The sequence below is a fragment of the Stegostoma tigrinum genome, chromosome 23, assembly GCF_030684315.1.
Source record: "Stegostoma tigrinum isolate sSteTig4 chromosome 23, sSteTig4.hap1, whole genome shotgun sequence".
Lineage (NCBI taxonomy): Eukaryota > Metazoa > Chordata > Chondrichthyes > Orectolobiformes > Stegostomatidae > Stegostoma > Stegostoma tigrinum.
In genome coordinates this window covers 39,714,374-39,737,891 of record NC_081376.1, presented here as the reverse complement: position 1 = coordinate 39,737,891, position 23,518 = coordinate 39,714,374, and the positions used below count along the sequence as shown (strand labels likewise).

Sequence of the window (23,518 nt, the reverse complement as noted above, 5' to 3'; positions counted from 1 at the left end):
TCTAACAATAATACCATGAAGCCATCACTCATAAATGCAATGTGCTAGAGAGGAGTTGACAGCATAGAACTAGGTCATTCACTCCACCTTCATCTCTGCTGATGGTTATGCTCCACACAAACTTCCACTGCACATCTCCCACACACATCCCACCCCATGTAATTGAGCACTTGAGCTATCCCAGGTATTTATACAGCTTTCTGTTAATTGCATATGCATTAATACATTATGCTTCTAATCACACCCTGTATACAGTGGCTTATTCAAAATTTCCTCTTGGGCTTATTACTGACTACCTTATCTTCACAACCTCTAGCTCTTTTTTTCTAACCATGCTTGCAGGAACATCATCCCAACATCTGGCTTATCTGCCAATGGGAACTCCAGTTCATAATGTGATTGCATAGACGATGCATGATATAAGCAATGACACGATTCCACAAACTTGTGGCACTCCAGTGCATAAATGCAGCTTGTTTTATTTTAACTATTCACAGGTAATCGCTGTCGTAATGGATTTATTTACAGACATCGATATTTTCAAAGACTTGCTGGATGCCAGCTTCAAGAGGAAGGTTCCCGTCTACATTATCCATGACGAGGTTAACATCAAATATTTCTTGAAGATGTGTGAGAGTTCGGGAATGCATATGGGGATGCTGAAGGTAACTTGGATAAAGTGTATAGCCAGATTGGTCAGCATTGATATTGTATGATGCTCTCAGTCACCAGTATAAAAAGAAGTTGTGATCATTTGTCAGTTTGTGGTAAACACCTAAAAAGCTGCCTGGAGGAATGTTTTGGCATGAGGCTTTACACAAGGTTTACTCTGATGCGGCAAACTACGAAGAAAAACTGAGTAATAGAATGCAAAGGAAAGGCTATCTGATAGGCTGATTCTCACATTCCTTCCCAGCTCCTCATTGCCACTTCAGGTGGGACACAGGGAGAAAGTGGCGCTCAGAAGGAAGAAACCTTGATGAGCCAAGATCCTGGAGTCACTATATTCGCAGCAGCATCTCTGTGACAGGCAGCTACTGCTGCCAACACTCCATCCCTGTCCAGTGATATTGCACTGGAGCACTGTGCCCCTGAACGTTATCCCACCTGCGAGTGTCTTTTTTAAATAAATAAAGCCTGAGACAGAATGTACAATACTCTTTAATGATAGACTTTTTTTTACATATGGAAGCATTTTTGTATTGCAGCCTCGCTTTCAAGTTATTCTAAAGGTCAATTGCCTTTAAACATTTCGCGAAGCCTGTCACAGTGCTTAAGATAAAATAAACAACTGTGTTCCCTGCCCCCTTTTACTATTAACTTGTACAAGGAGCTGAGAATTAATATTAAGGGCAGTACACCAAGTGCTGATTCAACGCTGATCTTTTACCAGCATTTGAAATCTTGACATTCCTTGCTTAAATTGGTTTTCCTCCATCCACTGCTAATCTGAATGGAAGCCAGCAGCCCTCAATGAGAAATTTCTCTCTGTGAATCATTAAACAGTTGCTTTCATCTGACATCCCACACCACATGATCACTTTAGACTCGCCCCTGAATTCCAAACTTGGATTAGTGCCTTGCATTCATTGAAAGGGTTGTATTCAAACTCTTATTGACTACTAAATCTCCATTTGATTGCAGCTTATGTCACCATGCCTGATCTATTTCTGAAGTGTGAAAGCATTTTCATATTACAGTTTAAATGTAATGTAAACAGGAGCTGTTTTCAGTAGTTTACAATGGAGGACAAAATTCTTCCTGCGTGAATTTCAATGATCATTTCTTGTTTCAATGGCATAAAAATATTGATAAAAGACTGGTGCTGTCGAGGAAACAATGCTTTGTTCAAATGTGTAGATCATTTCTGTGATATACTTAAGAAAAGCCTCGATTGAGATGTTAAAAATGATATTTTTGTTGGATGGGGTGAACTGGCTGCTGCAGAAATGACTGAGGGAAACAAAGTGGCAACTAGATAAGTCCATGAGAGAAAAAGATGTACTGGGGTTTGGGAGGAAGGAGAGGAGATTCATAGGGAGTATTAACTCTGGCATAGACAAACTAGGCCAAATAACTTGTTTCTCTTGTGATCCATTGAATAACTCTCTTTGATCAATTTTTTTTGGTTGCCTGTCATAGTATTTCTTTTTATGACTTAGTGTCAAGTTTTGTTAGATAATAATGTGGACTGCTTGCTCCAGTGAAGTGCTAGATAAATGCAAGTTGTTGACATTTAATATGTACGATTATGATCAAGTATCTACATAACCAGCTGGTTCATTGGGGCAGATATAACTGTGTAACAATTCCATTACTAGAAGTAGTCAAAATGCCTTTATGTTTGCTGCGTCATCTAAAAGTGTCAGAGATAAAACTCACTGGCTCAGGGAGTTATAGAATTCCATGCAAGTATCATCAGTCTAAATTTTAAGACATGGTCACCACAGAGGAAAATTACATAGAACATTACAGCACAGTACAGGCCCTTCAGCCCTCGATGTTGTGCTGACCTGTCATACTGATCTCAAGCCCATCTAACCTACACTATTCCATGTACGTCCATATGCTTATCCAGTGACGACTTAAATGTACCTAAAGTTGGCAAATCTACTACCGTTGCAGGCAAAGCGTTCCATTCCCTTACTACTCTCTGAGTAAAGAAACTACCTCTGACATCTGTCCTATATCTTTCACCCCTCAATTTAAAGCTATGCCCTCTCATGCTCGCCGTCACCATCCTTGGAAAAAGGCTCTCCCTATCCACCCTATCTAACCCTCTGATTATTTTATATGTTTCAATTAAATCACCTCTCAACCTTCTTCTCTCTAATGAAAACAGCCTCAAGTCCCTCAGCCTTTCCTCGTAAGACCTTCCCTCCATACCAGGCAACATCCCAGTAAATCTCCTCTGCACCCTTTCCAAAGCTTCCACATCCTTCTTATAATGCGGTGACCAGAACGCTACACAATACTCCAAGTGCGACCGCACCAGAGTTTTGTACAGCTGCAGCATAACCTCTTGGTTCCGGAACTCGATCCCTCTATTAATAAAAGCTAAAACACTGTATGCCTTCTTAACAGCCCTGTCAACTTGGGTGGCAACTTTCAAGGATCTGTGTACATGGACACCGAGATCTCTCTGCTCATCTACACTGCTAAGAATCTTACCATTAGCCCTGTACTTTGCCTTCTGGTTACTCCTACCAAAGTGCATCACCTCACACTTGTCTGCATTAAACTCCATTTGCCACCTCTCAGCCCAGCTCTGCAACCTACAGCATCCTTCGTCACTATCCACAACTCCACCGACCTTCGAGTCGTCTGCAAATTTACTAATCCATCCTTCTATGCCTCATCCAGGTCATTTATAAAAATGACAAACAGCAGTGGACCCAACAGCGACCCTTGCGGTACACCACTAGTAACTGGTCTCCAGGATGAACATTTCCCATCAACTACCACCCTCTGTCTTCTTTCAGCAAGCCAATTTCCGATCCAAACTGCAATATCTCCCACAATTCCATTCCTCCGCATTTTGTACAATAGCCTATTGTGGGGAACCTTATCGAACGCCTTGCTGAAATCCATATACACCACATCAACCGGTTTACTCTCATCTACCTGTTTGGTCACCTTCTCAAAGAACTTGGCAGCAAGCAAACTCAATTTTTTGGGTGTGTAACAAGAAGCAAGCATTTGCATTATAAATAAAACAAGTGGAAACTCTGGCTGAAGCATCTAAACTTGTCATTATCTATTGAATACTGTTAATGGCAGATCTATTACCTGCTTTGATTGCTGACATTAATTCTGGTTGACGATATTTGGGCAGTTTTTATTAAAACATGGTGATTTGGAATACATTTACAGTTACAGAATAATTGACAGTAGATTAAAATGAATATTTCTAGTGATCCTTAAAATGAGACAGCAAGAAACTTTGTCACCTAACAAAGCTGTGAGACTGTGGAATGCGCGACTGAAATTAATGATTGTAGCCGGAAATCTGTGAGCATTGAAGAATAGGTCAGATAAATGGTTAAATGAAAGGAAATTAAAGAAATATGGGAATTGAAGAGGCTTGCAAGATTAGGATACTGTTCATTATGGATCATTGTCAATCTGGCTCAGTTGTGACAACCTGCTTCCGGTTGTAAGTTGCATGTAAAATCGTTATTCAAATCTTGCCAGTTTTCTAATCTATTGAAAGCCAAAACCTGCTGAGTTTGGATAGACAAATGCAATAGCAATGTAGCTATTTTCGAATCGGCATGTTCAAAGATGTTATTCTCACTTCTAGAGCATGTGGTATTTGAACCTGGGCCTCCTGACTCTGAGGAGAGACACTACGATTGTACCACAAGAGCCCTAAAAATACACACTTCTCTATGCACAGCCAATCACACACAGTAACAGGGCATGCTTGCATCAGTGTGCATGTGTATGCACATATCCTTCAAAAGCATCATAGTCAGAAGGGCAAGTCATCTTCTTTACTGTGTTAAATCTGCAGAATTATTTCTGATTTTCAGAAAACTTATAAAAATTGGTTCACACTGTATCAGAGTTAATGGGAACTGCAGATGCTGGAGAATCCAAGATAATAAAATGTGAGGCTGGATGAACACAGCAGGCCAAGCAGCATCTCCGGAGCACAAAAGCTGACGTTTCGGGCCTAGACCCTTCATCAGAGAGGGGGATGGGGTGAGGGTTCTGGAATAAATAGGGAGAGAGGGGGAGGCGGACCGAAGATGGAGAGAAAAGAAGATAGGTGGAGAGGAGAGTATAGGTGGGGACGTAGGGAGGGGATAGGTCAGTCCAGGGAAGACGGACAGGTCAAGGAGGTGGGATGAGGTTAGTAGGTAGATGGGGGTACGGCTTGGGGTGGGAGGAAGGGATGGGTGAGAGGAAGAACAGGTTAGGGAGGCAGAGACAGGTTGGACTGGTTTTGGGATGCAGTGGGTGGGGGGGAAGAGCTGGGCTGGTTGTGTGGTGCAGTGGGGGGAGGGGACGAACTGGGCTGGTTTTGGGATGCGGCGGGGGAAGGGGAGATTTTGAAACTGGAAAAGTCCACATTGATACCATTAGGCTGCAGGGTTCCCAGGCGGAATATGAGTTGCTGTTCCTGCAACCTTCGGGTGGCATCATTGTGGCAGTGCAGGAGGCCCATACGGGCCACAGTGATGCCACCCGAAGGTTGCAGGAACAGCAACTCATATTCCGCCTGGGAACCCTGCAGCCTAATGGTATCAATGTGGACTTCACCAGTTTCAAAATCTCCCCTTCCCCCACCGCATCCCTAAACCAGCCCAGTTCGTCCCCTCCCCCCACTGCACCACACAACCAGCCCAGCTCTTCCCCTCCACCCACTGCATCCCAAAACCAGTCCGACCTGTCTCTGCCTCCCTAACCTGTTCTTCCTCTCACCCATCCCTTCCTCCCACCCCAAGCCGCACCCCCATCTACCTACTAACCTCATCCCACCTCCTTGACCTGTCCGTCTTCCCTGGACTGACCTATCCCCTCCCTACCTCCCCACCTATACTCTCCTCTCCACCTATCTTCTTTACTCTCCATCTTCGGTCTGCCTCCCCCTCTCTCCCTATTTATTCCAGAACCCTCACCCCATCCCCCTCTCTGATGAAGGGTCTAGGCCCGAAACGTCAGCTTTTGTGCTCCTGAGATGCTGCTTGGCCTGCTGTGTTCATCCAGCCTCACATTTTATTATCTTCACACTGTATCATGTGATTTTACACAGTTCAAGATTTGATTAAAGTTTGTGAGAAACTTAAAGCAGTCTCTGGCTGACATGTTGATGATGGCATTTGTAATTCTTGAGAGACAGGTCAGATTTTAGTGTTGATGGTTCATGGTTTAACTTTTCCAAGAGTAAAACTGGCCTTCTCATTGTACTACTTAGAATTTCAGCCTGAATAACTACGCTGTGTCTTAGCCACAATGCAATTTATTTTAAATACTGGTATAGAGCAGCACTTATTTCTGACTTAGTTCACAATGAAAAATGGAAGAGTGTTCAGAAAACCTCATTTTAAAGTATTAAGACAAGTATAATCCATCAGTAGTGCTCCAACAAATAAACACCTAATTACAGTGGTAAATGGCAAATAATAATCTTGGATTTTTTTTAAAATTGCACTCTACTTACTGTGTGTGTAGTTTTGTAATTTCCAAGCAGGATTTGGAAACTGAAATGTAAACTCTAGTCATGTGTTGTTTTCATATTTTGGTATGGATTTGAGAGGGCATTGTTAGCAGAACTCACCGAACCTTTGTCTGTAATCACTTGTCTTTACAAAGATCTTGTTAGTGCTCCATTATGTGCAATGTGCAAACAAGCTTACGATTATACAGTGTCTTTACTGCACATAAAATATCCCAATGTACTTTCAAGGACCAATTATCAGAAAGATTTGACAGCAAGTCTCATAAGGATATATCAGGACAGGTGACCGATAATTTGGTAATAGAGGTAACAAAAAAACATAGAAAATAGGAACAGGGGTAGGCCATTCGGTCCTTTTGAGCTCACCGATTCAACTCAGTACCCACTCCCTGTTTTCTCCCTGTATGCTTCGATTCCTTTAGCCCTAAGGAATATATCTCTCTCCTTCTTGAAAGCATTTAATATTTTGTCCTCAATTGCTTTCTGTGGCAGAGAATTCCACAGGCTCACCATTCTCGGGTTGAAGAAGTTTCTCCTCATCTTAGTAAGTTTTAAAGCTGGAAATATTTTTGGGGGGAATTCAGAATGAGAGGCCAAGAGACAGATGAAGACATACCTGCCTTTGGAATGATGAAGCAAATTGAAGATTTAAGAGACCAGAAGAGCATAGACGTTTTCTATTTCACTGAAAGACTACTTCAAATTGAACAATTGTTGTAGTGCAAGTCTCTGCTACAATGTAGAGAATTTGATGTCTATTTGACATAAAACTGAACTGAAATGACTGGCATCCCCATTGTGAACACAGACATACAGGATGGAGAGTAGCACAAGTCACATGGCTTCCATGTTGTTTTCTAATCAGTTTGTTTAAAAATGTTACTACACACCTTTGGAGTATGTTTAAGACTTGAACCCTGGCCTCCTGGCTTCGAAGGGGGGCATTATCTCTGTGCCACAGCCACGTGGTTTACTCTTAATGATCAATTAGGTATGGGCAACAAATGCCACATCCCATGAAATAATAATGAGGAGAAAAAACATTTGCCATCTGTGAATTTTAAACGGCCAGTATTTGCTGCATTGCGAACTCAGATTGCTTCAATATCTGAGGGGTCATGAATGATAGTTAATGCTCTGTAATCATTAGTGACTTGGGCTGCTGCATCAATTGTGGTGTAACTGAGCATGGTTGAACATTCGGAGTTCTCCATTCATTATACACTCTGCGTCCTTGCTGCATCTCTCAACCAGTGTTCAACATGGGGAGGTGCCAATTCACAAGTTTCCTTGCCAGCATTTGACCCAATGCCGATCTGTGGGATTTGGGGTCCGTATTGAGGGCTCCAAATTTTGCAACAGGTCTCAGATAATAGGATGAGGAATTTAGTGGGGTCACTGGACAACAGTGCTGACACTGTGAATACATGGTTTAGAGCTGGATGAACACAGCAGGCCAAGAAGCATCAGAGGAGCAGGAAAGCTGACGTTTTGGATCTAGACTCTTCTTCCGAAATGGGGGAGGGGAAAGTGATTCTGAAATAAATAGGGAGAGAGAGGGAGGCAGATAGAAGGTGAATGAAAGAGAAGATAGGTGGAGAGGAGACAGACAGGTCAAAGAGGGAGGGGTGGAGCCAGTAAGGGTGAGTGTAGGTGGGGAGTTAGGGAGGGGATAGGTCAGACCAGGGAGGACAGACAAGTCAAGGGGGCGGGATGAGGCCAGTAGGTAGGAGATGGGGTGGGGTCTGAGATGGGAGGAAGGACAGGTTAAGGAGGTTGGGACAAGCTGGGCTGGTTTTGGGATACGGTCGGGGGAGAGGAGATTTTGAAGCTAGTGAAGTCCACATGGATACCATTGGGCTGCAGGGCTCCCAAGCTGAGTATGGGTTGCTGTTCCTGCAACCTTCATGTGGCATCGTTGTGGCACTGCAGGAGGCTCAGACGGACATGTCGTCTGAGGAATGGGAGGGGGAATTGGGATGGCCCACGACTGGGAGGTGGAGTTGTTTGGTGTGAAAAGCATCAGTGCTGAGACTGTTCCTAGTGCATTGGTCATATCATGTTTGGTCACTTTTAATTTTGGTTGACTTTCTTGTGGTTTGATATAGTTGAGTGGCTTTCTAGGTCATTCAGAGGATAGTTCATGTAAGAATGATATCGAGTTTTAACAAAATCTAACAATAGAATTGAGCTTTGGAACAGCCAGTGGCACAGTTTTTGACTGCTTTGGTGGTAACTATCTGACAACATTGCGATATTTTTGCTAACTTAGGGCTCATTATAATGATCAGCTTAAAACTACCTCCATTACAGTGCACAATTCAATTGTCTAATTTTCTGAAGGTGTACAGTTTCTTCATGAATGTCCTTTGATGGCAAACTGCAATTTAATCTTGAACCCAACTCGTAATGAACACCAAGTGGAAATAGAGCTGCAGGGTCTTTGTTCTTTGCGTGTTGGTTGAAGTTTAGAAGCAGCCTTCTGAAAAATGCAATACCTTCGTTGCCGACTTTATAACCCGACCTGTTGTACAGGTATGTGAGTAGATGACATCAACCATCCTGCCCTGGCCTCTAGCGAAACAAGCTGAGTCTTGTCACACTTTAGAGTTCCCCTAACTGCTTTTATATCGCTTAAGCAAATTAAATTATATTAATTTCACCAGCTCTTTGTTCCTCCTGCAAACAAATGATTATATTTTGGCTATTCTTTTATTGGCAGCAACTGATGAGGGAAGCAGGATGTGAATTTGTCTGATTCCTCTATTTGTAAAGGATTTCACAATTGTTATTTAAGTGGCTTTCATATAGCTGCTGTGGTACAGTGGTAGTGTCTCTACTTCTGAGCTTGGTGATCTAGGTTCTAACTCTGCCGACTTCAGAAGTGTGGGAATAACAGCTCTGATCAGGTTGATTAAAAATATCTTTAAGTGGCTACTATTCTTGTAAAAAACAAATATGCCACACCTAGCCATGCACCCATGCCTCCTCTCATCCCCAAACACACAACCCTGATAAAACATAACCTCTTGAAACAAAGGCAAGTTTGGAGAAAATAACTATTTTCACGTTACTTGTGTATGATCTACCTGAGAGGAAGATTTGACCATAAGAACATTGTGTACCATTCAGGCCCTCAATTTATTCTGCTATTCAATCAGAGCACCTCAAATTACCAAATATCACCCCACGTCTCTTGCTCCCCTAGTAAAACACAAAATCAGTTGCTTTTGCTGTGGAAAGCTTCACTAGAAGCCTGCAGCATCCATAGCTTTTTGGGAGTGGGAGATCTAGACCCTACTGCTCTTTGTTTTTGCAAAAGCTGCTTTCTGATGTAATCTTGAAAATGGCCTGCATCCCATTAAAGGTTATGCCCTGCTTTTTTTGGGACTGGCAACCAAGCAAATACTTACTTCTGTAGAATCCCTATCGAGTTCAGGCCACTTGGTCCATCGAGTTCACACCGACCCTCCAAAGACCATTCCACCAAGACCCACCTTCTACCCCATCCCTGCATTTCCCATAGCCAATCCACCTAACCTACAAATCTTTGGACTGTGGGAGAAAACCGGAGCACCTGGACACAGGGAGAATACACAAACTCTACACAGTCTCCCAAGGAGGAATTGAACCCTGGTCCCTGGCTTTGTGAGGCAGCAGTGCTAATCACTGAGCCTCCATACCACCCCATACAAAGTTGACTCGAAAATTAGGGGACGGTCCTTTCAGTCCAGCTCAAAATGGGCAATTATGATACATCCAATGACATTATCACGTTTAATAACTGTAGTGATGGTGGGTCAAACTTCAAATTACTGATTTTACTCAGACCTTTCAAAAGCTCGAGCTTCCCACAGCACCCAGAGACTTCCCAATCATTACTAATACACAAATGTCAATTTCCAAATGACCAAAACAAGGTACAGATTATACCTTCATAATCCATCAACCTTGGGACAAGGTCGTGGCCAGAACATGGAATTCGTTAGATCACAGGTGCTGGCATGTCAGGGCCAGCCCTGGAATTCAACAACAAAGTGCTACACAACCTAAAATGAAATGGAACACAGCTAGTACAGATAATCTATTTTATCTTGTTGCCTGTCAGGGCAACTCCAGAAAACGTGGCACTGCAGGGTTCACCTCTGCATTACATGTCAAACTGAAGTTGCCAGAACAGGAAGGTACAGTCTGTATTTGTACTGTTACTTGAAAGTGAAAAGTATGATCCCATCTGATGGCAAAGCTAGTAAATCAGAACCCAGAAAGACACCTGGCTTGATGTGCATGCGCTTGGGGCTAACATATTGAGATGGGTAGAAAATTGATTAGTGGACAGGAAACAAAAGTAGGAGTATTTGGGCCTTTTTCTGAATGGCTGACAGTGACTAGTGGGGTACCATAAGGATCAGTACTGAGACCCCAGCTATTCACAATCTGTATTAATGATTTAGATGAGGGAAATAAATGTTATATCTCAAAATTTGCAGGGGATGCAAAACTGGGTGAGCTGTGAGGATGATGCAGAGACATTGCTGTGTGTATTGGACAGGCTGAGTGATATGGGAAAATACATGTTTATGGATAAATGCGAGGTTTTCACTTTGGTAGCACCTTGGTTGAATGGCTGTAAAATGAGAGAAGGGAATGTTGACTGAGAATCAGGTGTCCTCACACTCCAGTTGGTGAAAGCAAGCATGCAGATTCACCAGGCAGTAAAGGCAAAGTGATTTGTGACCTAGTGATAATACTGTGGCTCAACAAGTTCTATTTTGTCCTGTTTCAAGGGAATAAAAAAGGTTTTAGGACGGAAGTACTGACCTGTCTGTTTGAAAAGCTAATAAAGTAAATAGCTTGTGAGACCTTGAGATTTATATTTTTGTAAACATTAATGAATTTCTTTATCATTTTAAAACTGCCAATTAAATCGCCCTTCAACATTCTAGATTTGGAGGAATGCACACCTAATTTATGCAGTGTCTTCATAGAAATTACATTATGTTGTGTGTTTGGGATCCTAAAGTCTTTTAAAGTTTCTGGACTCATTGGTTCTTTCGGCAAGAACTCTTTAGTTACAATTTGATCTATACATGTTCTCTTCACACTTGGTTAGAGATATTGCTCCCCTCCAGTTTTCTTGACTTAATCATGTGATTTTGACATTATCATTACACATTATAATGTGTTACCATCAGAAGCATATATCTGCAGTGAAGCTAGTCTTCAAGTAGTTCCAAGGCTAATGATCTTTGGATTCAGTGCCCCAAACTGAACATTATTCTCCAGAAGGGGTCTTCAATCTCTTTGTTTCCTTCATAAGAACATGATAAAATTTATTTTGTCAACAAGAAACAGTCTCTTTTAACACTGTCACCCCTCACAAATCCTTTCTTTTCCTCCAGCTGACTCATGGCTTTAAATTCCTTGTTTTCTGCCAATGTTTTGTCAAATGTTCCTTTGTTCATAATTTTCACGGTGATTAACAGGTGGTCTGACATGTGCTTCTTGTCCACATCAAATATCTCTAAATAACAGCAAGTGACTTCAAGTGTTAACGTATTTGCAGTCTGTAACATCTGCTCAATCTCCAGACGTGCAAAACACAGATGAAATCTTCTTCAAGTTGCTGAGTTGTTCAAATAAATTATTTAGAATCTCAAATTATGATAGTGATGCATTCCAGAGGCCGAATGTTGACATCAAAACAAGGCAAAACTGATTATTTCTTCTAGTACCTGGATGATCACATTTCTTAATCTGCGCTAACATGTTGAACTTGAAAGGTTTGTTTTCATCGTTGAGTCATCGGTTTTCGTCCAGATGAACAAAATAAGTTGATTTGATTGCATTCAAATTACTTCCTTTCATGGATTCTGCTTTAATACATTAATAATGCAACATGCAACAGTACATAATGCAGCAAAGTCCCGGAGGTTTTCATAGCAGCTTGTGTTTGCAGAGCAAGTAATGTGACATTAGGTTCTTTGTCATGCACTGTAGCCTGATCTTTTGGTGTGAAGCATGTTCTTTTCTGATTTCTTCCACCCACTTTCTTCTAGTAAGTGTATCATCCTTGGCAAAGGTCTGGCAAATGGAGTATAACAGACCATAAGACATAGGAGTGGAAGTAAGGCCATTCGGCCCATCGAGTCCACTCCGCCATTTAACCATGGCTGATAGGCATTTCAACTCCACTTACCCGCACTCTCCCCGTAGCCCTTAATTCCTTGCAAGATCAAGAATTTATCAATCTCTGCCTTGATGACATTTAACGTCCCGGCCTCCACTGCGCTCCGTGGCAATGAATTCCACAGGCCCACCACTCTCTGGCTGAACAAATGTCTCCTCATTTCCATTTTAAATTTACCTCCCCTCATTCTAAGGCTGTGCCCACAGGCCCTTGTCTCCCCGCCTAACGGAAACAACTTCCCAGCGTCCACCCTTTCTAAGCCATGCATTATCTTGTATGTTTCTATTAGATCTCCCCTCAACCTTATATACTGTAATGATTACAGTCCCAGGTTCCTCAGCCGTTCATCATATGTTAGGCCTACCATTCCAGGGATCATCCGTGTGAATCTCCGCTGGACATGTATTCTAAATGGGGCCTAACTAGAGCTTTATAAAGTTTCAGAAGCACATCGCTGCTTTTATATTCCAACCCTCTTGAGTTAAGTGACAACATTACATTCGCTTTCTTAATCAAGACTCACCCTGCAGGTTAACCTTTAGAGAATCCTGGACGAGCACTCCCAGATCCCTTTGTACTTCAGTTTTATGAATTTTCTCACCGTTTAGAAAACAGACTATGCCTATATTCTTTTTTCCAAAGTGCAAGACCTCACATTTGCTCACGCTGAATTTCATCAGCCATTTCCTGGACCACTCTCCTCAACTGTCTAAATCTTTCTGCAGCCTCCCCACCTCCTCAGTACTACCTGCCTGTCCACCTAACTTCGTATCATCGGCAAACTTCGCCAGAATGCCCCCAGTCCCTTCATCCAGATCATTAATCATTAATCATTAATCAGTGATCAGTGATCAGTTGAGGCCCCAACACTGAACCCTGAGGGACAGCAATTGTCACTGGCTGCCATTCTGAAAAAGAGCCTTTTATCCCAACTCTCTGCCTTCTGTAGGACAGCCAATCCTCAATCCATACCAGCAGTTCACCTCGAACACCATGGGCCCTCACCTTACTCAGCAGCCTTCCATGAGGCACCTTATCAAAGATCTTTTGGAAGTCTAGATAGATAACATCCATTGGGTTTCCCTGGTCTAACCTACTTGTTACCTCTTCAAAGAATTCTAACAGGTTTATCAGGCATGATCTCCCCTTACTAAATCCGTGCTGACTTGTTGTAACCCGATCCTGCACTTCCAAGAATTTAGAAATCTCATCCTTGACAATGGATTCTAGAATTTTACCAACAACTGAGGTTAGGCTAATCAGCCTATAATTTTCCATCTCTTGCCTTGATCCCTTCCTAAACAAGGGGGTTACGACAGCGATCTTCCAATCATCTGGGACTTTCCCTGACTCCAGTGACTTTTGAAAGAGCACAACCAACGCCTCCGCTATTTCCCCAGCCACCTCCCTCAGAACCGTAGGATAAAGTGGGAAAATACGAGATGGCATTTTGTTAGGAAGAATCAAAATGAAGCACATTGTCAAACTGGTGAGATTGTAGAGCTCTGAGATGCAGAGGGATCTGAGTATCCTAGTGCGCAAGTCACAACAGTATACAGATCAGCAAATGATTAAGAAAACCAATAGATTGTTGCCATGTTAAGTATTAAAGTAATGAGGTTTTGCTTCAATTATACAGAGTACTACTGAGACCATATTTGGAGTACTGTGCACAATGTTGGTCCTCTTATTTAAAGAAAGATATAAATGCACTGAAAGCAGTTCCAAGAAACTTTACCAGACTAATATGTGGAATGAGTGGGTTGTCTCATGAGGAAAGATTTAGATAGGCTAGGCTTATATCTGCTGGAGTTTGGATGAACATGAGGTAACTTGTTTGAAACAATATGTAGCAATTGTAATGAGGTCAGCCAGGTGGACTCATAGAATATGAGTTCCCTGATTGGGGCTGTTATTCTGGTCCAATCAGGGAGCCCTGGCTGAGAGATAAGAACAGGAGTGTCAGATATCCAGTACACTCTAAGATCTGGCTCTGCAGGAGCTGGATTGGTGTCAACTTGGTCAGTGGTAACTTGTGTGTGAGATACTTGCCTCTTGTGTGGAGCTAATTCAAATCAAAATTCTGAAGAGTCTAGACAAGGTAACTGTGGAAAGGTTGTTTCCTTTTATGGGAGCATCTAGAATTAAGAGTTGCTTTCTAAATATCAGTGGTTTCCCATTTTAAAAATGCAACACAAGAACTGGGCATGTCACACATCCATTCTAGTGAATTGAACCCATTACAAATAACATCAATCTTCATTTGCATAAATGATTATGCAGGTCATAGGGATGATACTATCTTAGACTGAGTGTCTGAACATGTCTGCTGAAATGATGGGATTTTTCTTATGAATAGGTCAGTAGAGAAATAAATGAAATTTCTTTACCAAGTGTGGCTAGATTATGAAACTCGCTGGCACGCCTGATTGTTTACACTGTCTGCCACCACGTGAATCATCAATACCACATCAAAGCTCCTCTTTCCCAGTGCTTTGCAGGAAACCCACTTCTGCCAAGCTGTTGGCATTCTCCACTTGATTTCTTTCCGGTAATTTCAGAGTCACATTGCATTCAGTGTACACAATGTTTTACAGAGTGACAAATCAACACCTTAGAAGAATGTTGCACAACTTTTGTTAATAGACATAACAAGGTGTAGAGCTGGATGAACACAGCAGGCCAAGCAGCATCAAAGGAGCAGGAAGGCTGATGTTTTGGGCCTAGACCCTTCTTCAGAAATCTGAATTTCTGAAGAAGGGTCTCGGTGCGAAACGTCAGTATTCCTGCTCCTCTGATGCTGCTTGGCCTGCTGTGTTCATCCAGCTCTACACCTTGTTATCTCAGCTTCTCCAGCATCTGCAGTTCCTACTATCTCTGAAACAACTTTTGTTAAGTTGTTTGTCATTGTGCTTTATTGATTTTGTTATTAATACAGGAGCTTCATTGCTTAGTCTAATACTAATATAAAACTTATCCTGCAACAGAATAAGATTCAGCAAATAGCTGATATTTGCACCCTATCCCAATATTATTTATTTATTACCAGATATGCATTCCATTTGTTTACATTTAATCCTGATGTATTTAGCATCGTAAATTCAAGTGTATAACTCTGTCAGCACCAAGCTGTAGTCTTATCTGAGTACCTATGTTTCATTAATTCATGGGATAAGGGTGTCGCTGGCTAGTCCAGCATTTGTTGCCCACTCCAAATTACCCAGAGGGCAGTGAAGAGTCAACCACATTGCTGTGGGCTTGGTCTCACATGTGGACCAGATCAGGTAAGGACAGTAGTTTCTTTCCCGAAAGAACATTAGTGAACTAGGTGGGCTTATCCTGACAATCAGCAGTGGATTCATTGTCATCATTAGACTCTTAATTCCAGATGTTTACTGTTAGATTGATTTCAGATCTTTCCACAGATACCAACACAGAATTGAAAGAGAGGGGGCTACCACACTGCAGAACCAATTCTCAGATCTGCGTTCCCATCAAGCAAGGAGGCACTTTGCTGGGAATGGAGGATTGCTGAATTTATTCAGTTGTGTCCAGAATTGGTTCCAAACAGTAACATCCAATCATTTTAGCAGAAGCAAAATACTGTAGGTGTTGGAAATGTGAACTTAAGGCAGAAAATACTGGAAACACTCAGCATGTCAGTACAGATCCTTCTGATGAAAGGTCATCAGAAATCTGAAGCATGAACACGGTCTGTCCTGACAGATGTTGTCATATCTGCTGAGTATTTGCCAACCTCTTGCAAAATTGTACACTGCATATTCACAAACTATAATGATAATAGCAATTGTTGTGGTATTAACATATGCATAATTCTTCACTGGGATCTAGGTGCAGCTGGCAAGTTTAGCAATAATTACCCATACCTACTTGCCATGAGAAGGCGATGGTAACTGGCTTGTAAAATCACTTCAGAGAAAATTTAGAGTCAATTCACAATTGTGCGATAGTGGTCACGTACAGACCAGATTGAGTAAGCACAGTCTGTTTCTTCCTTAAAGGAGGTTAATGAACCAGTTGGGTTCATTGTCAATTGATACTGAATTTGTTATTTCCATATTCTCTTAATCAAAAATCTATTCGAGTGACAACCATGTTAGAATTCAAACTCATATTCTCTGGATTTCTAGTCCAGGAACATAACTATTACACCCAGGTCTACATGTGCACTGACTGAAGTTATGGAAGTAACAAACAATGTTTGTCTGAAAAACTCATGTTCCAGAACATTCTTTAATGCAGGCCAGCACATTACCAATCACAGCTGAAAAATTACAAACAACAATTTGTTTAATACACTCTTGAACTATGTTCATACTTTTAAGCAGGGGTGGTTTACGTAGCGTTTGCCATAATTATTTTATTTGCGTCACTCACCAAAGACTGCTATTGAAAGAAATCAACGGGCATTGGTGAAATTGTTTTTCACACTTGATGGTTCCTAAACAAAGTACTTCATTTTTAATCATTATGGTAAATGATAAGTTACAACACGCCCACTTTTTTTCCTATTCCCTTTTCATTTAGATCAAAGCTATTCTCAAATGTTGGCATATAAGATAATTTTCAGTTTGCAGCTGGGCAGTTGCAGATTGGCAGGCACTCTACCTGACCTTCCATTTTTGTTTGACTTCAAGGACAGCTAGAGATTGCTCACCTGCTTCCAGACTGACAATAATCCCATGACCTCTATCAAGTGCTAACTTCAGTCCTGTAGAGCTATACTAAAGCTATGCTGGTGCAGCAGAAACATCACTAGGCTAATGAAACACCAGACTCTATGGATATGGGTTCAAATCTCAAAATTACAGCTGATAGAATTAAAATTAAGTTTAAAAAGTCTGGAATGTAAAACTAGGCTAATTATGGTGACCATGAAAACTGTTGTATTGTTATTGTAAAAATCCACCTAATTCGCTAATATCCCATTTAGGGACGACAACCTGCCATCCTTACTCTGCACGGCCTGCATGACTCCAGTTCAACTCTGAAATGGCTGAGAAAGCCACTTTTTCAAGGGCAATTAGGAATGGACAACAAATACTCACATGCCATGAAAGAAATTTTTTTAAAACCCTGTGTGGAAAGGTTTCCTGTTCCCTGTCCTAAATGTTATGTCCCCTTTTTTATCAGACTTTCGAACATTGAAAATAGTTTAGTTTTCTATGACTTTTTTTGTTTCACCCATTTGTCAATTAAACATCGCAATCTAATCACCAGAGACTATATAATTTCTTCCATTTCTGTAAAGAAACAGCATTGATTTTATCTATGTCTGGCTTCTAACAATCCCTCCTCCTCCACACTCCTACACCTCCCAATCCTCCTGATTTTAATCATTTCAGCATTCTCCAGATGCTGAGCCCCTGTTCTCCACAACACTTTCTCTAACCTGCTTCACCTCTTTCTATCCCTTCCTCCTTTAAGACATTCTCTTTAAAACCTTTTATCAAGATTTCAAACACCTATTACCTCCTAATGTGGTTTGGTCTTGGATTTTGAGAATCATGATGAGATATTTTACTAAATAAAAGATGCCATGTAAATGCAGGCTCCAGTTGTTGACTTTTGCCATTAAACGAGTTTTGATGCAAACACCTTTTAATGTGCAATCATATCAGCTGCAGCCTGCTGGATAAGAAACATTTTAAAGTAGCTTGGTCAACCTATAATTCTTCAATACATGTTAAAATCAAACATGACCATTGATCTTTCCCTGGACAATATACCATTTGCCTTGTTACGAAGCTTATTTCCTCCTCAAAAGAAAAACAACCACATAAATTTCAGTAATTCTCTAATTCCCCAATGTAATTGGTAAAGTGTGCTGATTCTGCTTAAATTGAAGTTCATGGCAGTAGCACCGAGGAAGCAATGTAGCACAGACTAACCACAATCCTCAAAGTCCTTGTGCCTCATTCCTCATGATGTCAGAGTGATGAAGCTGGAGTTATGCCAACTTATAACACAGCATACTTTGACCATTGGAACCATGTCAAAAGTCAGCAAACAATGTCAATAAACATGTACAATCAACCTTTGGAACATTCATGAATATTTTGCCAAGTCAGACATTTACATCATCTGCTATGAATAAAAATATGAAATTAAAATATGCTTCAAAACGCAGTTTCTCACCTCTTTCAAGGGACAGTGAGCTTTGTAAAAATACTTTTTTTAAAATTTCTCCTTTAGAACCTGAGAGTCTACTCTGTTGGTGGGACTGAATTCCACGCACGTTCAGCCAAAACGATTGTAGGAAGACAGATGCAAAAATTTCTACTGATTGATGGAGACAGAGCAGTGTGTGGATCATACAGGTGAGCCAATTTTTGAAAAAAAAGAGAAAATTCAAGGGAGATTTTCAGCTTGTCCACCCTCTTCAGAGAAACCCATCAGCTTTTTCCCTTTGATTTCAGCTGTAATGAGAATTAGCTGTTTCTACAATGGGTATTTTATCCCAAAAATACAATCTAGTTCTGTTAAGGGCATGATCCGTTCAATGAAAGTATTGGGGAAGAATGTCAAATAGAGTTTCATAGAGTTTATAGCCATTTGATCCCCCACATGCTAGTGATTATGCTTCACTTGACCCTTTATTTACTTCCTTAATCTTTACTATAACATGAACAGTCATGAACTCTCCCTCATGAACGTGTCTAGCTTCAGCTCAAATACGCCAATGCTATTTACCTTGAGCACTCCATATAGTAGTGAGTTCCAAAATATAGCCAACCTCTAATATAAATTTCTTATGGATTCCTTTTAATTAGATTTTTCAAAATGACTGACTGATATTAACGGCTCCTGATTTTTGATTTCCCCACAGGAGGAAACACCTCAAAGAATACTCCATGTGGTAGTAAATCCCACTTCTCTGAAGTAAACAGTCATTAGTCAGCATCATTAATATTTTGAGGCTTAATATTCTCAATAAACCTCAGGCCGAATAGATCACAGAATTGTTGTGGTGCGGATGGAAGCCATTCGCTTCACCATGTCGGCAATGGTTCTCTAATTACAACTTAATGCCATTCTCCCACCCTTTCCCCAAATTGTTATGCGTATTATTTTGACTTACATAATCATATAATTCCCTTTTAATTGCCTTGATTGCCTCCACACTTTTAGTCAATGCATTCTAGACCATAACTACTTGTTTGAAAAAGATTTTTAACACACCTCATTTACTACTTTCACAAATTATTTAAAATTTGTTCATTCCTATCCTTTTATGAATAGCAAGTTATTTTCCCATCTGCTCTGTCCATATCTCTCAAGATTTTGAGAACTATCAAATCTGCTTGTAGCCTTCCCTCCTTCAACTAAGTAGCCTCAACTCCTCAAATCTATCTTCCTAACCAGTTCCAGGGATTAGAAACTTCATTTTGACAAACTTGTTATGCACTGTTTCCAATGCATTCATATGTTTCCAAAGTACAGCACACAGAACTCCACATCAGTACTCCACATGAGGTCTGATACTGTCTCATGCAGGTACAGTGTAACTGCCCTGCTGTTGTGATCTACAACACTCTTAGTAAGGTCAAGGTTAGTATGTGCTTTATTAACCACACTCTCCACCTCTACTAACACTGCAAATAACTCATGCGCCTATTCACCATGTTTTTCTACTCCTGTACACTCTGTAGACTAGTACCCTTTATTTTATGCTATCCCTCTATGTTCTTGATCCTAAATGTATCACCTCTTATTTCTCCACCGTGAATTTCACCTATTCCACCAAGCTGTCTGTGTCCTTTTTAAGTTCTACAAAGTTCTTTTCACAGGGTGCAATATTGCCAAGAATGAAAATAGAAGGAGCAGGAATTAATCTATGGTGGTAGTGCTGATGAATCATTTACCCTTTTATATCAAACAGACCATTTTCTTTTCAGTTTCTTTTGGCAGAGTGGAACAGGCTGGTGATACACTGCTGCCCATTTTGTGCTACACTCAAGATGGAATTTCTACTTCAAAACAGTTCTCAGAGTTGATGAGCCTGAGTGTGCTATGTGCTGCTGTATGCTGCGGCAAATGCAACAATGTAGTGGGTATCTTGAAACTGAGTGGATTCAATTTATATACTAATTAAGCAGCAAGAACCAAAAGAAGTATCTCTTGCAGGATTTAGAGATGTATTGCTTTGCTGTAAGTCAATGCATGCATTTAGAATTTTTTATTTGCTCTTTCCTTTCAGCTTCACTTGGACTGCATCGAGACTAGATCGCAACATTGTCACCATGATTTCTGGTCAAGCTGTAGAAACGTTCGATTATGAATTCAGAGAACTGTTGCACTTTTCCAAAGCAGTTGATATGCATAAACTGAACTTGGCTCCAGAAATAGCAGAACCCGAACCTGTCCAGCAGGCACCTGTTTTAACGGCAGAACAAAGTGCTGCCATTGCCAGGAAGCTCATAAACCCCAAGTATGCTCTTGTCCGGGTAAATGACCAGAACACTGGTTCAGATGGGTCCGAGAAAAAAAATAACTCAAATGATACAAAACAGTCAAATGAACCAAATAAGGCGCAGAAAGCTGCAATGGCAGCAGACCCCAAAGGCGAAGAGTCTATAACGCATCCAGCTCTGTTGAATATGCCCAAAGTGGACATGTTTCTTTATCTCCCTACTTATCCAGAGATCCCTCATAATGAGAAGCAACGGCCAAATGGTCTCTCGAATGCCAAGGAGAGGGAGCGCGTAGTTTGTCAAAGTGATACAGTGGATGCTGCGTCCAGAGTTGGTCCAGATCCCTCGACTCCAGCAGTGGCTCAAAAGGATGCAACGTGTAAGATTTCAGGCATGAGTCAGGCTCAAAATTTAACTGTGAAGGAAAATAAGTCACAAAGAGATGGAAATAACACGAACACAGAAAATAAACCAAGCACAAATAAAAAAATTTCAAAAGCTAAGCAGAAACAAAATAGAAATGTGGGAAAAGTGGCCTTAAAATCGACAGAACCTACTGCCATCAACTCCATGCAGGATAAAGATGAAGCATTGCACAATAGCACAGAGGGTGTAGAAACCCAACATGTGGATTCGGGTATACCAACATATAGAGAACACAGCATCAAGCAAGTAACTCATGACTCAGAGAGAGAGGATCAGAAAGAGGAGGGAGCATTAACTCTTGCCATGGATAAAATAGAGGTTGTGACAGAAGACAATGAAGCAGAGTCCGATCATGTGATCCCTTTAGAGCAGACTGACTTGTGTCAAGAGGATGACTGTCGTTCGAATCCTTCAACAAATTACACTCCAGACTGGAATACAGACAGCAGCTCTTTCCACGAACAATCATCTGACTCCGATGACTTTTACGAATGTGACCTCGATGACAACGAGGTGAAAAGACCCGAATCTCAGCTGAATAAGGCCCATGATGAATTTACGATTGGAGAAGTGAACAACATTGTCAGCCGAGCCACTTTTGCACATCCATTGGCTAATAATAAAGAACTATCCAGCTCGATGAACGATGTAAGAGAAGGCAAAACTGTAGGAAATAAAGGTGTGAACACTTTCTTCCAGGAGAGAGCAAACTTGAGGAGGAAGGCTCTGGATAAATTAAAGATTACACTGGCAATAAATTATCATGATAAATTCCAGGTAACTTTCTCATCTGATTTTCTTTACTATATGTTTAGAATGCATTGCCTAGTACATGATGTTTATAACAAAATATTAGCTAGTGATATGTAGGTGGTAGCATAATTATCAAAGCAATGGCTGTGAATACCTAGTGGGAATTCATCTTATTTTTAACACTGAATACATAATATTTACCATTGGCAAACATAAAATGCCTTCTAAATCTCATAGCCATTCGATCAACAACAGCCAAAACAAGTTCAACACTAATGTATAGATATTTTTAATCTACCTGATCAGATTTGTTATGACACAACACAACATGGAGCAGGTGAGACTTGAACGTGGGTCTCTTAGCCCAGAGGTAGGAACAATACCACTGCACAAGAACTCCCTCACACAAATGAGTAGGACCTTGATTACTATTTCAATGGCTGTCTAAATCATCAACTGTTGCTGTATTCAACAACTAGTAGCATGAATCCATGCAATAACTGGTGGGTAGAATCCTGGAAATAGATTATTTTCTATTCTCTAGTGGGACCTGGGCATTGCTGGCTGGGCCAGTATTTATTGCCTGTCCCTAGTTGCCCTTGAGAAGGTGGTGGTGAGCTGCCATGAGTATTCATATGGTAAACCAATTTTAATTTGAAACAACAGTGAAAGAGCCTATTTAAAGCTACCCACAGAGAAAAAGAAAAACTGCAACTTGACTCATCACTGGCAAGACCATCATTTGTTCCCCATTCTTAATTGCCCTTCAACCAAGTGATTTGCTAATCCATTGCAGTGGGCAGGTAAGAGTCAACCGCATTGCTGTGAATCTGGGGTCACACAAAACCAGGCCAGTAAAGCTGTCAGATTTACTTCTATCCAGGACATTATTGAACCAGACTGATTTTTGTATCAATCGTTGATAGTTGCTGTAGTCATCATCACTAAGACTAGATTCATAATTTCAGATTTACCAACTGAATTCAAATTCCATCAGCTGTCATAGTGAGATAGGATCCAAGTTCCTAGAGAATTAGCCTGCGATTACTAGCCCTGACACAAAATCAAATATACCATCATCTTCCCCCATATTAATAAACCCTTCACCTTGAATGAGAATTCCTGGTTCCTGCTCAGAATGAGAAAGTGATCTATTTCATTTGAAATACAGGAAGCAAGTTTAATCTAATGCTATGGTGAGGAAACACATGTAATTTAGGGTAACACTAGTTTTACACTCTGCCCACAGGGTGCAAAAAGGTTACACCTGATCCTGTGATTGTCCCACCCTGTGAATGAGTTTAAATTGTTGCTGTTATATGTAGAAACATCTTTGGAAGATGGATTTGGAACAGAAAGCATTCACCCCCAAAGATGCTGCCAATTTACGTGGAATCAGAATGTATCCAAGTACCAGGACTCCAAAGGCATAAATAAGCATAAGAACCACTTTTAAAAGTGCTTTTAAAGCAAGATAAAGGTCTGAACATTTACAGGCAAATGAAGCAGAATGTTCTCAATTCCCAC

The 23,518-nt window shown here is 41.0% G+C and overlaps 2 protein-coding genes across 4 annotated transcripts in view; one reads left to right on the top strand and one right to left on the bottom strand.

Annotated features, from left to right (window-relative positions):
• LOC125462495 (sodium/mannose cotransporter SLC5A10) overlaps positions 1 to 23,518 on the bottom strand; it is a 123,275-nt gene that overhangs the window by 36,891 nt on the left and 62,866 nt on the right. The gene's annotated exons all lie outside the window — the stretch shown is intronic.
• The window catches only part of LOC125462494 (protein FAM83G-like), a 33,407-nt gene that overhangs the window by 2,575 nt on the left and 7,314 nt on the right, over positions 1 to 23,518 (top strand). The window contains exons 2-4 of the mRNA XM_048552578.2: positions 498 to 665; positions 18,594 to 18,718; positions 20,599 to 22,015. Of these exons, the coding sequence (XP_048408535.2) occupies positions 498 to 665; positions 18,594 to 18,718; positions 20,599 to 22,015 (1,710 nt within the window). The remainder of the gene's footprint in view (positions 1 to 497; positions 666 to 18,593; positions 18,719 to 20,598; positions 22,016 to 23,518) is intronic.